The 14,979-nt window shown below is 45.0% G+C and overlaps 2 protein-coding genes across 2 annotated transcripts in view; one reads left to right on the top strand and one right to left on the bottom strand.

The window, feature by feature from the left end:
* Positions 1 to 9,024, bottom strand: part of PLA2G3 (phospholipase A2 group III) — a 55,532-nt gene extending 46,508 nt beyond the window's left edge. Inside the window, 2 exon segments of the mRNA XM_044685491.1 lie at positions 8,189 to 8,443; positions 8,896 to 9,024. Coding sequence (XP_044541426.1) covers positions 8,189 to 8,443; positions 8,896 to 9,024 — 384 coding nt within the window.
* RNF185 (ring finger protein 185) overlaps positions 8,308 to 14,979 on the top strand; it is a 36,244-nt gene continuing 29,572 nt past the window's right edge. Inside the window, exon 1 of the mRNA XM_044674338.1 lies at positions 8,308 to 8,424. The gene's annotated coding sequence lies outside the window, so the exon portion shown is untranslated. The remainder of the gene's footprint in view (positions 8,425 to 14,979) is intronic.

Genomic DNA, 14,979 nt, shown 5'->3' on the forward strand with positions numbered 1-14,979 from the left:
TTTCTTTCTTTCTCTCTTTCTATAACCCTTACTAGTAACAACTCTAAGACAGAAGGACAAGGTCTAGGTAAATGGGGTTAAATGACTTGCTCAGGGTCACACAGCTAAGGGAGTGCCCAAAGCTAGATTTTAACCCAGGTCTGCCTGACACCCTCTGTCTCCCCCAACCAAAGCTTCATATTATATCTTAGATGTAAATGTCCCATTTGAAGAAGGTAAGTGGCCACATGGTACTAGGGTGCTGTAATGGAGGCACATAGCCAATAGGGGCTCAAGCTAATGGCAATAGAGAAATGAGACACCCTCTCGGGGTGCATACAAGTGACACTGAATAAGTAACTACTCCTGTGGGGGCTTTCAGGGGAGGGACCTCTCTGCCCTGCCAGGAGCTATGGCTGCCACTCCACACATGGCAGCAGGAATATGTTCCGTCTCCACAAGCCTCTGGCTGCGTCTTTTGCTTGTATTTCTTTCTCCCAGGGTAGGGGACCAAGCAATCAGGAGATGAACCTTTTTATCCTCAGGGGCAACCTCAGGAGTTTCAGTGGCCAGCAGTTCCTGGGTCCTTCACTTAAAGCTAAGTGTTAGCAGGGAGGACCTGGATTCAAATCTAACAATATTAGCTGAGAGTTTTCTGCCCTGAAATCCTTCCCAGAAAAGAGGCCCAAGGAGAGACAGGAGGCTTAGTTCAAGCCATGACCTGGTGGGCTAAAAGGCCTGCACTGGCCTTGAGGGAACTCAAGGTTTGGGTGATGCGGATTAAGAGTGAAGGTGAGGGGGCAGCTGGATAGCTCAGTGGATTGAGAGCCAGGCCTAGAGACGGGAGGTCCTGGGTTCAAATCTGGCCTCAGACACTTCCCAGCTGTGTGACCCTGGGCAAGTCACTTGACCCCCATGGCCCACCCTTAACACTCTTCCACCTAGGAGCCAATGCACAGAAGTTAAGGGTTTGAAAAAAATTAAAAAAAAAAAAAGAGTGAAGGTGAAGGGGTTATTCAGTGGTCCTAGAAAAAGTTTCATATTTTGATATTTAAGGCATCCGCCTCCCAGAAGAGTTTTTTAGGAGTTAGGAGTTAATTGGGTCTTTGTCCACAAAAACTTATCAGCCTTTTGTGTTTTAAGTATTTTTTTCTTATTTCTTTTTTTTTTTTAAACCCTTGTACTTCGGTGTATTGTCTCATAGGTGGAAGATTGGTAAGGGTGGGCAATGGGGGTCAAGTGACTTGCCCAGGGTCACACAGCTGGGAAGTGGCTGAGGCCGGGTTTGAACCTAGGACCTCCTGTCTCTAGGCCTGGCTCTCAATCCACTCAGCTACCCAGCTGCCCCCTAGACCCTTACTTTAAAAGAACAACTCAATCCAAATAAATTGTGGATACATCCTTTAGAACTATCAATGTTGAATACCCATTTATAATGGGAACTATTAGTGATCTCATTGCAATAAAATTAATATAATGATCCATACTACCAACACTGCATTAAAGAATGGCAACAAGAATGTGCCAAGAGACAAAGGTGGATGACACTGATAGTCTCCCTTTGTTGGAGTACATTCTATAATAGAACTATTGGTGTCATACGTCCTGCTCATGTGCATGACCTCAGGAGTGAAGATATATTAAAATGAAAAAAGGCCAAGATCTGTGTTTTTCAAGGGGCACATCATGACATTATGATGAACTATATAGTCATTAAGATTTAAAGAATGAGGGGGCAGCTGGGTGACTCAGTGGATTGAAAGCCAGGCCCAGAGATGGGAGGTCCTGGATTCAAATGTGACCTCAGACACTTCCTAGCTGTGTGGCCCTGGGAAAGTCACTTAACCCTCATTGCCTAGCCCTTACCGCTCTTCTGTCCTAGAACCAATACGCAGTACTGATTCTAAGATGGAAGGTAAGGGTTTAAAAAAAAAAGTTCAAAGAATGAGAAATGTGGTACAGTCTGAGAATTACAAGAAAACTTTCCAACAGATTGATCACAAGGACTAATTTTAGTAGTGACACAAGTTAAAAGGAATGAACAAAAAGATGTCTCATGTATAAATTTCAGTTGAGGTCAAATTGCATCCAATATTTTAGGAGAACCAGCTCTACATCCTGCTAAAAGAGGTAATCCATATATGCTATGGTTAAAAAGGCAATCTGCAACACCTACTCCTCTGTGTAGTTGGGTCATAAACTTAAACCAAAATATGAGTAGTCCCAAGGGTAGTAAGAGGATCAAACATACTTGCCACAAAATTGCTCAGAGACATTTAGGAAACTTCAGAGTACCCTGATTCCAGGTCAGAAGAGTCTGAAAGGAATCACTGGAGGCCATGTACAACAAGTGAAAGGTGCAGGTTTGAGGTGAGAGCAAAGAATCCAAGAATCCTCCTGTTCAACCTTGACTGCTGTAGGAGTAGTAAGAAGAATGTAAAAAGATCTCTCCCATGCAGATTGGATTACATTGGAATGCTGAAAAATTTTTATATATACATCATCACCAGGATGAAAATCATGTAATAAAAAATCAATAGGACCAGATTGAACTATAGCCCCAACAGCATGTAATTCCTTTAACCTATTCTTTTGTTCTCTGATATATTTAGCAACTGACAAATTGCCCCCTAACATAGAAGTATAGACTGGTACAAATGGTCTTGCTTTCAAGGGTGGATGGCTAAATAGCATCTCACAAGAAGAGATATGACAATCTCCTCTAGGTCTGCTCCTCAAGTGAAATAGAGCCAAGGCTAATATATGAGGCTATTTCAATTGTATCTCCTGACATAGTCCCAATTAAGAGCTTAATTTCTTTATTTATACACTCTCCTTGTCCAGGTGATTGAGGATAAGGGGTATGAATTCTAGGTATTATTCCTTAATTAGCATAAACTCTAGAGAGAACTATATCAGGAAAATGAGAATCTTTGTCTGAATCAATTTGATCTGGGGGATGTGGGGGGGGGGTGGCATACCTAGGTACAATCTCCCTAGTAAGAATTATAACCACATAGCTCTGGAAGTAGGGAAAGCTTCCACCCACCTTGTTAATTTGCCAATAATAACCAAACATTTCAAATGTCCAACTTTTGACAAATTTATAAAATCAATTTGGGAAGACTCAGATGGAGATATGCCAAAGGAAGACCACCATATGCAACCTTTCTAAAAACATGTTGATTAAAGGCCATACATTTGAAGCACCCTAATGTTCTATGAAAAGCCAATGAAATAATCCTCGGAGCCACTCATTGCTGCCTTACTGTGTCTGCAATTTTCTGTTCACCATAATGAACTGAGAGACAGGCCTACTGATAGTATATCTCCTACAATATTAGGATCCTAACTGGAGTCCTATAGGGGCCATGTTGCTTCTCCTCCTGGACCAGCCACAACAGGACTGGTTATTTTCATAATTCCTAGTCTCTCTCCATCTGACAGCAAAACTCCATTATGTCTTGTACATCAGTCCAAATAGGGTTATGCCTTCTAAAAATAGATTTAAATAAGTCTAAAACAGCTATGGGGTCTTCATCATAAGGGGTTGGGGTGGTTGTCTCTAGATAGCCAGAAATCTACCAGAAATCAGAAAGTCTAAAAGGATGATGTTCTTTGATCTAAATTAGATTTTCTTGAGCATTTAGCTGGGATTTATTTATTATAGGGAAAGTAGAAACTGGGCCAGATTTCCCCTCCTCCATCCTCCTTTTATCCTGTTTTTCTTCAGGTTCACAACAGGAAGGAGGAGCCAAAGGGGCAGCCAATACTGGATAAAGTTCATTCTTTCCTTGTCTGCTTTCTTCAAAAATCATAGTAAATAATTTTTTCTAACAAACCAAGTATTTTAACTGTTCCCATTTTCCCTGTTTTTCTGGAAGGGTTTCTAATTTGTCTAGAGTATAAAGAGCAAAGTTTCCAAATTTAGGCCAAAAGTTCCAAAGGGTCTTACACAAATTAAAGCAATATCTAATAATAGCATTATTCCTATCCATCCCCTTGTCTACTGGTAATTTTTCTTTGTCCCACGCAATTAAAAATTTTTCCAATGGAAAGTCTTTAGGAATTTCTCTCCTACTTAGCCTAGTCCCCTTTTCAGAAGCATCCATTAGGAGTGTTACCTGGAGAAGGGAGAACCGTTCTGGTACAGACTAGGTACACTGTCCAAACCCTGTTTTCTCATTTAGGGGCACAAAGCCACACCTTTCGCTTCTGCTAGTTAGAACTATACTAACCAGTCAACAGTTACAGCTAGTTAACAGACTTATAGACTTTCTCCCTGGTATAATTAACTCAAACAAGTAAAAATTTAAGTGCCTGTACTAATGACTGCATAATTTCAAGAATAAATTTCACATTTATACTGGGCAGTTTTAAAAAGCAGAAGTTCTTTCAAGTGAAACTTGGGAACTATGGCATATTCCAAATTTATGACTATTTTGATAATTAGGGTCAGAAGATTTAAAAGAAAAGAAAGATATGAGTAGATTTCAATCTATGCAGTTTTGAAAAGTAGATTCACAAGCTTGAAGTAGATCCAAATGGGCGAAGAATCTTCATTTGCTGATCTCCCCCTCAAAAAGGGACTGAAAGCAAATAGCCCCTGATGCAGGAACCCAAAAAGAGAATCCCTTCTTGGAGAAGAAAACCATAAAGGTCAGGATTTCTGCCCAATCACATCAGGGTTGTGGCAAAAACTTCTTAGCCTAGACACAGAAAATAAAAACCAAGACTCCAAGCCCAAACGAAATAGGCTTATTGAGGGAGGGATCCAATCTCACAATAAAGTTGGTCTCAGGTTCAGTACCCAAAGACCTAGAGCCTTGAAATCAGACCCCTTATAAAGGCACTTTGGAGCCAAAAATAGATCAGAACCCTTATAAAGGCAATTTGCATACATATAAGATAGAGGAGTCAGAAGTGAAATAAAAAATATAATGCCATTTGACAGAAGTGAAGTCCAAAATGCACACAGGGTGTGCAGTTTATGACATGTACTCTGCATGCTATGAAGGTCTTCTATGACAACCTCGGTGGTAATTTTTCAGAGCTTACAAAGCACAGAACCATTGCAGAACAAGACGACAGAATATGTAATCTTGGGAGGGACAAGTAGGGGATTTCACGTTCACAAAGGAGAATGAACCTAGGAGATTGGAAAGCTGGTGACACCTTCAACAGAAATAAGGAAGAGTTTAAAGGGAAAGATAATTCATTTGCACAGGGCGAGTTGAAGATGCCTTTGGGATGTTCAATATGAAATGTCCAATAAACCAGTGATGGGCAAACTTTTTTTTAACCATTTATTAATATTAATTTTTAACATGGTTACATGATTCATGCTCCTACTTTCCCCTTCACACACCTCCCCCCCCCCCCCCGCACTCCCTTCCCTCCATGGCCAATGCACATTTCCACTGGTTTTAACATGTGTCATTGATCAAGACTTATTTCCAAATTGTTGATAGTTGCATTGGTGTGGTAGTTTCGAGTCTACATCCCCAATCATGTCCGCCTCAACCCATGCGTTCAAGCAGTTGTTTTTCTTATACGTTTCCTCTCCTGCAGTCCTTCCTCTGAATGTGGGTAGCATTCTTTTCCATAAATCCCTCAGAACTGTCCTGTGTCATTGCATTGCTGCTAGTACAGAAGTCCATTACTTTCTATTTTACCACAGTGTATCAGTCTCTGTGTACAATGTTCTCCTGGTTCTGCTCCTTTCACTCTTCATCAATTCCTGGAGGTCTTTCCAGTTCACATGGAATTCCTCCAGGTTATTATTCCTTTGAGCACAATAGTATTCCATCACCAGCATATACCACAATTTGTTCAGCCATTCCCCAATTGAAGGACATACCCTCCTTTTCCAGTTTTTTGGATGGGCAAACTTTTTAAAAAGGGGGCCAAAGGAAAGGAAATGCTTATCTGTCAGGCTGTTTCTAAGGCAACTCTTTCAAAGTTTCAGTGTATTGTCTCCTACTCATTGTATTCCTCAGATGGGCTGGATAGAACATTTCAGGGGGCTTCATCTGGCCTGCCCATCACTTCAATAGACAACTGGTGATGGAGGACAGAAGATCAATGAATTGAATATAGAGAGCTATGAGACATCTACATAGATAGTTAAACCCATGGGAGCTGATGAGGTTGTGAAGGGAAAGTACATAAAGAAGGCAACCCAGGAAAGAACACTGTGGGGCCCCCACAGTTAGGACACATGATGAGAATAATAAGCCAATAGAGAAGTCTGAGAAGGGGAGGGGGACATCAAACTGGCAGGACAGCCAGGAGAGAGGAGTGTCACAAAACTCAAGGAAGACAGAATATCCAGGAGAGGGTAATCAACAATGACAAATGCAGCAGATGGGTCAAGAAATTTTGGGGCTCAGAAAATATCATCAGATCTGGTAACTTAAAAACCATTAATAACTTTAGAGACAGCAGTTTCAGTTGAGAGATGAGATTGGAAACCTGATTGGAAAGGGTGGAGGAGAGAAAGGCGAGGCAGCACACGTAGAAGGAATTTTCAAGGAATTTGTCTAGAAAAGGAGAGATATAGGACTATCCCTTAAGGCAGTGCTGGGCAAACTACAGCCTGGGGGCCAGATGTGGCCCTCTGAAATGTTTTAATCGGTCAAGCTACATTATTCCTAATCTGAGGAATACAACGAGAAGGATATAATACAATGAAACTTCGAAAGAGCTGCCTTAGAAACAGCCTGAGAGATGAGCATTTCCTTTCCTTTGGCCCCCTCTTTAAAAAGTTTGCCCATCACTGCCTTCAGGGTTTAGTGAAGATGTTTTAAGGTTGAAGGGGAGACAGCTAGGTGGCTCAGGGGCCAGGAGGTTCAAATTTGGCCCCAGACTCTTCCTAGCAGGGTGACCTTGGGCAAGTCACTTAAACCCAATTGCCTAGCCCTTACTGTTGTTCTGCTTTGAAACTGAGTCTTTTGAAAATTTTAGTTGGGACTTAGTCATTGAGGTCAGTAATCAGAGTCCAGGAGGGAAGAGGATTCCAGGGATATGACCGGAGGAAATGCCCAAAGCTGAGAAATGGAGCCAAAAGGCTGGCCACTGTCAAGGAGTAAGGGATAAGAAGACTGGAAAGGTGGGAGGGAGCTAGGTTATGAAGAGGTCCGAATGCCAAACAGAACATTTTGTGTTTGAACCTAGGGGCAATAGGAAGCTCCTGGATTCTATTGAGCAGAGGAGTTACATGATTGAACCTGAGCTTCAGGAAAATCACTTTGGTGGCTGAATGGAGGATGGACGTGAAAGGGCAGAACCCCAGCAGCTACCACAGTAGTTCAGGTGTGAGGAGAGCAGAGTCTATACCAGCAGTGTCGGAGGAGAGAAGGGGGCCGATTGGAGAGCTGTGGCAGAGATGACGTCTACAAGAGAATTTGCCCAGGTGAAATAGACAGGCGGTGGCGATAGCTTCCATAAAGGGGTTGGGGTGGAGAGAGACGAAGGAATCCAGAACCACTCCGAGACTGTGAGGGGGCGGTGCTAAGAGCAGGGTGGTGCCCTTGTCAATAATAAGGAAGATAGAATCTTCTTGTTTCATTTCTTCTAGGTATTTATGCAGACCTAGTGGAAAATCCATTTTCCCTCTGAGTCTCTCTTTGCAGTCATTATAGAATTAGTTTCCAGTGTTGTTTTTTTCTTATACTGACTCTTGTTTTTATTTGATTTACTAATCTGCCCAGCTTCAGTTCCTAAATTGAGGCTGTATGTTCCAGCAACCCAGCAAGCAAGGGGGTGGGGAGGGAAGCTGGCGTCGTGGCCAGGAGAGAGCGCCAGAATCTGACGGGCTACCAGTCAGTCCTAGAGATAGCTAGGGCGGGTCACAGTGGATAGAGCTGGACCTGAAGTCAGGAAAACCCAAATTCAAATCTAACTTTAGACACTCATTAGCTCTTCCCTCCCAGCTAAGATTCCCTATTCTGAGGCCCCTTCCAAACATTCCACATCCTAAGCGTCTTTCTGGCCACGCCATTCCCGGTTCTAAGGCCCCTCCCAGCCCTGACACTCCTAGTTCTGAGACCCCGCCCAACTGTGAGGGTCTAGTTTAGACTCCGCCCTTAGCTCTGCCGTTTGCGTACATTCCCTAGACACTCAGGGCCTGGTCTTTCCCCCTTCCGCAACCCACATGCGTCCCAGCTGGCGGAACCTAGGTCTTTAGGCCGAAGGTGTCTCCGCCCACGGTGTCCGCCGTTCCCTTCCGGTAGAGAGCCGGAAGTGCCTTTGCGTAGATCTCATCCCCTGCGTCAGGTGACAGGATCCCGCGGAGGAGGCTCCGGAGCCGCCGCAGCCGGAGTCTGACTGACGTGACGGGCGGCGGCGGCGGCGGCGGCGGAGGGAGCGAGCGAATGAGCGCGCGCTGAGGTACCTCGGCAGCCGTGGCCCGTGGCGCTCCGGGGCCGCCAGCATTCGCGGAGGGTGAGGGCCTGGCCTTGGGCTGGGGGGCGGGGAGGGAGCGGGCCGGGACCTCCCCTCCGGGACCTGGTGCGGCTGCGCAGGCGCTGGGGCCAGAAAGGGAGGGGGGCTCCGACTCCTCGGGGAGGACGCGCCTTCCACCTGCTACTGGGCATGCGCCATAGGAGCCCCAGGGGAGGGGGACCTCGCTGTTGTACACTCGGGACCGACACGCCCCCCATAACCTGCCACTGCGCAGGCGCGCCCTAAAGAGAGGCGGTGATGGCCTCTGCTGAGCTTTAACATTGGATGCGCATGCGCTTCAGGTCTAGGGGACAAGCCTGGATGTTTGGTTGCAAACACGTCTAACTCGGTTTGCGCATGCGCACTACTAACCAGAGTAGCCCGCTTCTGTCACTGTCATTTGGCTCGATCACGTTTACCTCTGCCTGCGCATGCGCCCTAGGATGCTGTTGGCGGACCCAGTGCGCTTGCGCAGTCGCTGGGACTGTCTGATACCCTGTCAGACTCTGGCGCTATTTCCTGGCCATGACGCCGGCTTCCCTCCCCGCCCCCTGCGACTTCCCAGCTGATGTTGGTCGCTTCCCGCCGTACTGTTCCCATGCCCGGTCTGACCCTGGCAGCGCTGTAGTGACAAGTGTAAGGCTGACTGCATTGGGGGGCCTGCATCAGCCTCTGTGGGGGTCCTTGCCTGGACCCCGGACAACTCTTAGCCCCTCCAGGCTTCCCTTTGCTCATCCATAGAAGGGGGATGAAAGTCCCCTCATGGCCCAAGTCAGAATATTTTTCTGAGCATCAGAGGAGACAGTACAGAAACTCTCATTTGTAAACTGCCCATAAGGTAAGGCCCCTGAGGCTGAGCACAGAATGGAAGCAATTAGGATCCTCCCGAAGCTTCCAGCCTCCTGGAAGTGGGCCTGGGCTGCAGGATTCCCTGCCTGCCTTCTGCCAGGCTGTGCAAAGAACTAAACACATAGGATGAAAGGAAACAGCTGGGTTTCCAGAGCACTTTGCTCTGGACTGGTCTCTAGTTAAGTAGTCACAGTGCCTGCTGACTCATCCATCACCAGAGATTTAAGATTTAAGAAGACCCTGAGGAAATAGAATGAGACAAGGGAACTTGAGAGCAATCCAGCCAGCCCCCTCCTTTTACAGTGATGAAATTAAGGTTCCAGGAGAGGCCATGACTTAGCTAAGGTAAGTGGGATTAAACTCTTGACTGAGTTCTCTGATGTTTATTAAGTTCTTTTTAGGTAGAAGGCACTGTGCTAGCATTGGAAATGAAAGGTTAAAAAAGTGGTAGAGTCCTTGATCTGTATTCCTCTGGGGCCAGAAGGAGGCAAGGATGGACATACAGCATAATCAGCATAGTAAACTATACAGCACTGAAACTAATAGACATTTCATAGGGTACAGTTCTTTGGGATCCCTGGAGGTACAGCACAATGTCAGATAAGAGGGAAGAGGAGTTGCAGGTTGGAGAAGCCTTCTTTAAGTAAATGGTCTCTAGGTCAGACCTTGAGGAAGTATATTCCCAGGATTGGGTCCATCTGACTGCAAATTCACTCAAATGGATGAGGAGATCCAGAATCACTAGCTACTCTCTGGTTTGACTGGAACACAGTGATGTCAAACAGAGCTGAAAACAGTTAGAGCTGAATGTGGAGGGAGGGCCTTGAAGGCCTTTTTATTGTATTAGCTCTCCTCTCTCCTGCTCCCTATCACCAAGTACCTGCTAGAGAAATCAATTTGGATATATGCCCATTTCAAATTCACTATGTCCAAAACAGTTTATCTTTTCCCTGGACCCAGCTCTCTTCTCATCAACCCATGACTCAATGCTCGAGGAGTTAGGGTCTAGAAATTGCTTTTAACTAACTGGACCAGGGGAGGTGTGCCTAGGGACCCTACAGGCACTGTGGTACCAGAGTACCCAATGCCCATTATAGCTGTCGATCTGGAATCTAGAAGCCCCCAAACTTGTAGCCTAGAAAGAGTTAACGAGCCCCAGTTTACTTAGCTTAAAGGTGACAGCCTAGGTTTGCCCTTGTCACATGAGAGCTCCTCCCTGAGGGAAAGTCCAACTTTACTAGTCTCAGACTAACAATAGACTTTAAAGTAGTTTTTAAGTGGGGGTGACCATTCCCAGCAGGTGGGGTCAAGCCCAAGCCAAGTGACTCTTCTTTGTCTCCAGAAGCCTTTCCCACTTTATCACCTTTACCACCCTCTTCTGAGTAGCGAACTCAGGACCTTCAGCTTAGGAGACTGACGGGATGTACTGCTTACTGCCCTAAAGAGTCACTTGGTGACTCTTTCTAGGCTACAAGTTTGGGGGCTTCTAGATTCCGTGTCCACATAGCATAGGGACTTTTAAAGCAAAAGCCACACAGGAGAGGAGGGAGCCCACAGTGTCTAGAGCAGGGTAAATGGGTTAAGTACAGAATACTTGCTTACAGAGTTGAGGCGCATGAAATTCAATGTACTCCTTCTCTTCCCACGGGTTGAAGAACTCAGTTGTTGGATTCCAGGTGCTAGAGAAGCACCCAGACCTTTGGATGGCAAAACATACGTCCTTGAAAACTAGTTTGGTGGCCAGATGCCAGGCCTTTCCTTTCTTTCTCACACAGATCCCCAAGGCCAGCAAACATGCCTTGTTCAGGACAAGATCTGTGGTTAGCAGAAGAGCTGGATTTCCAAACTTAACCTTTATGGACCAGCTGAACTCTGAGCTAAATTCAGAAACAAAGAATCCTGACTGAAGCAATTATCAGAAGCAGGTAAAAACCAGACTTTGGTCTTCAGCTTAGGCCTTCAATTGGTCAGTCCAAACTGTCTTCTAAAAATGGGAATTTTTCTAGAAGAATGGCAGGATTAAATCTGTTTCCACATTCTTAACCCATTTATGTCAAGGGCACCATCATTTTTTTTTTTTTTTTACATTTTTAAAACCCTTAACTTCTGTGTATTGGCTCCTAGGTGGAAGAGTGGTAAAGGTGGGCAATGGGGGTCAAGTGACTTGCCCAGGGTCACGTAGCTGGGAATTGTCTGAGGCCAGATTTGAACCTAGGACCTCCCATCTCTAGGCCTGACTCTCAATCCACTGAGCTACCCAGCTGCCCCCTTCCACCATTTTTTTTTTTTAATCCTCACTTTCTGTCTTAGTAACTCTAAACACAGACAAGCAGCAAGAGTTGGGTTTTGGGAGATTGAGTGATTTACACAGGAAATATCTGAGGCCTCAGGTTTGTCCCTCAGTTTTGCCACCTTAAAGTCATCCCTGGTTTGATTCAGGGCTCAGCTGAAGAGCTTTTCCTGATCTGGTGCCTGGTATCCCTTGTTACTACCCAAAATTACTTTGTGTTTTCTCTTTTATATTTTTGTATCTACTTCTCTTTGTAGATGTTTTCTTTAATCAATTATCTACCACTAGAGGACAAGGACTGCTTTGTTGTCTCTTTCCCACTGAATTACATTTTTCCTAAAGAAAATTGAGAGCCCATTTTGAAGAGAGGAATGGTATGGTCACACTTGTGCACTAGAAAGCATATTTTGGTAGCTGTGTGAATGATGGATTGGAGAGGAGAGGAAGAGGCCTAGGAGATGAGAGGAGAGCTATTAGAATTGTGCAAGTAAAAAGTGATGACTCCAGGGACAGCTAGGTGGACGGAGAACCAGGCCTGATGACAAGGTCCTGGGTTCAAATATGGCCTCAGACACTTCCAAGCTGTGTGACCCTGGGCAAGTCATTTAACCCCATTTGCCCAGCCCTTACTGTTCTTCTGCCTTGGAACCAAATCTTAGTATCTATTGAAGACAGAAGGTAAGGGTCTAAAAAAAGTGATGACTCTTTGGGGCAATTCCTCATGGGTAACAAGCAAAGAAAAGTAGAGATCCAAAGGCAAGGGGACTAGTTCAATCACTGAGCTTTGGTGAGGAAAGACCTATTGAGTAGGTCTAGAAGGATGTGCCTTATTCAGAAGGAATAACATAAATAAAAGAGGGTTGGCGTGGAAAATCATTGTATAGTAAGGCTATATGTAAGGGGGTAGCTATGTAGCACAGTGGATGGAGTACCAGGACTGGAGTCAGGAGGACATGAGTTCAAACCTAGCCTCAGACACTTTTTTAGCTGAGTGACCCTGGGCAAGTCACTTAACCCCAGTTGCCTAGCTTTTCATTCTTCTGTCTTAGAACTGATACCAAGTCAGAAGGTATGACTAAAAAAACTCAACAAAAAACATGTAAAGAAAGCCAGAAGCCAGAGGTCGAGGAGCCTGGGGGAGACAGAGCTAGAAACAAAGGGAACCCAACCTGAAAGACCAAAGGATGAAACTCAGAGAAGAGGAAATAGGAAAAATAGAAAGGACTCTCACAAACAGTTTGTGAAACCATTTCCTCCATCTTTAACTGTGGAGCCACGGTGCTTAACAGTAATAATAAGAACTACTAACATTTTTATAGCACTTACTATGTGCCAGGCATTTTGCAATTATTATCTCATTTGGTTCTCACAACAACCTTGGGACGGGGTGCTCAGGAAAACAGGGTTAAGTGACTTGCCCAGAGTCATATATCTAGCTTCCCCCATTTCCAGTTTAGATTCTGAATTGCACAGTCCTTGTTATATTCTCTGAAGAAGTAGACATGAAGCTAAGAAATAGGCAGGAAGCTGGTCCACTATACACAGAGAAGGTCCATCCACACAGAGGCAACAGTTTTGTGGGCATCGAAGGATCCTTCTCTGTGTCTGAAAGATGAGAAGATCCTGAATATTGGGGGTGAATCAGATCTTATTACTGGGGAAAGAATGACTTAAAAGATGGTCAGTCAGTTCCTGACCATCCGCCTGCACACTTCTGTCCATAGAAGCTGGCCTAAGCCAATTCTCTACTGAACACATGTAGCCAAGAGAAGGGAACAAGGAGGCATTTGCAGAGACCATTCTAGCAGAGATCGGAACTTTGCAATCACAAAGAATGCTCTCTTTACGGACTACGAAAGAAAGCATCTGGAGAGAGCAAAATGTTGCCTTAAAGGATCCCCTCCAACCTGGCCTATCCCATCCATACAGTAAAATCACACAAGATTCCTTGGAAGATTTATCAGCAGAGATGCCTTTGCTCAACCCTGTGTGAGGCCTCAAAGTGGGAGGTGCATGTTTGCCACCTTGGAGTCCAGCATAGAGTTCGGATCTGGGATGAAAAGGCTCCAGGGCTTTGGTTTGCTATTCCAGTAGATGAGCAACCCATAAAGTGGATGCAGTAGTATCTTGGCCACACACACACAGAACAGAGTCCCTGATGGAAAAGGACTTTGAGAGTAGGGCGGGATCACTGTTTCCCCAATATCTCCCTGAAGCAAAGGCCATCTTTCTATCAACAGTGGATTCCTAGTGATGCTGCTGTCTGCCTGTGACTCACGGTCACTACCATCTCTAGGGAATAAAGTTGTAGTTCACCCGAAGGCTGTGTAGCAGGTGACCAGTAGAGAATTATTCACAAAAAGTGGTGTAAGAGGTATCACAAGGAAGGTCTGGTCAGAAGAGGAGGGAGACTGGTCAGTATAGTATGACTATAGAGGAAGGCCTACGTCATGCCATAGGTTAACATTAAGCACCTACAATGTGCCAGGCCACTGCCCTCAACGAGCATATAGCCTTAATAGAGGAAGAAAACTGGGGAGAGGACTCATTAAAGAGGCCTGACGGAGAAGGCCAAGGTGTATGCCTTTGGGTGGGACATGAAGAGATAGCTGGTCTGGGCCCTACCTTCAGTAGAGGCTTTGGAGGGCACCAAGGATGATGAGGATGGATGGTGGGTGGGTGGGTGGGTGGGTGGGTGACTGCTGTGTGGAGTTTTAAAAGAAAACAGGGAAAGGCATTACAAGGAATTAAAGGGAATGGATAGGTTACCATCTGCACAGTTGGAGAGAGGTATAGGGATGACATCATAGATCCATTAAATTATCATCAGCAAAACATTTTTTTTAACCCTTACCTTCTGTCTTAGATTGGATACTAAATATTGGCTCCAAGGCAGAAGAGCAATGAGGATTAAATGGCAATGGGGGGTTAAGTGACTTGCTCAGGGTCATACAGCTAGGAAGTGTCTGAGGCCATATTTGAACCCAGGATCTCCCGTCTCTAGGCCTGGCTCTCTATCCACTGAGCTCCCTAGGTCTTTCCGCCTGTCCTATAACTGAAGCCTTGTACACATGTTGTCTCCCTTTATTAGAATGTGGACCTTGAGAGCAGAGGCTGAATTGATTTTTCATTTGTATCTTAAGTGCATAGGACACACACAGAAGTGTTTATAAAGACTTTTTCATTTATTCGTTCCATAAACTAAAGTTCCATAAAGGAAGTTCTGGGAAGGATGGCAAACTTCCAGGCCTAAAATTCTGAAGGTACAAAGAAAAGCAGATCTAATGAGATATAATGGGGAAGTTGTTTAAAGAGAGATCAATATGGAAACTCACCAAGTTACTGGGCCTAAATGAGCCCTTTGCCAATGGCCAGAAATGTGTTAGTGTGGGGCAGCTGGGTAGCTCAGTGGATTG

Source organism: Gracilinanus agilis, chromosome 1 (assembly GCF_016433145.1).
Source record: "Gracilinanus agilis isolate LMUSP501 chromosome 1, AgileGrace, whole genome shotgun sequence".
Lineage (NCBI taxonomy): Eukaryota > Metazoa > Chordata > Mammalia > Didelphimorphia > Didelphidae > Gracilinanus > Gracilinanus agilis.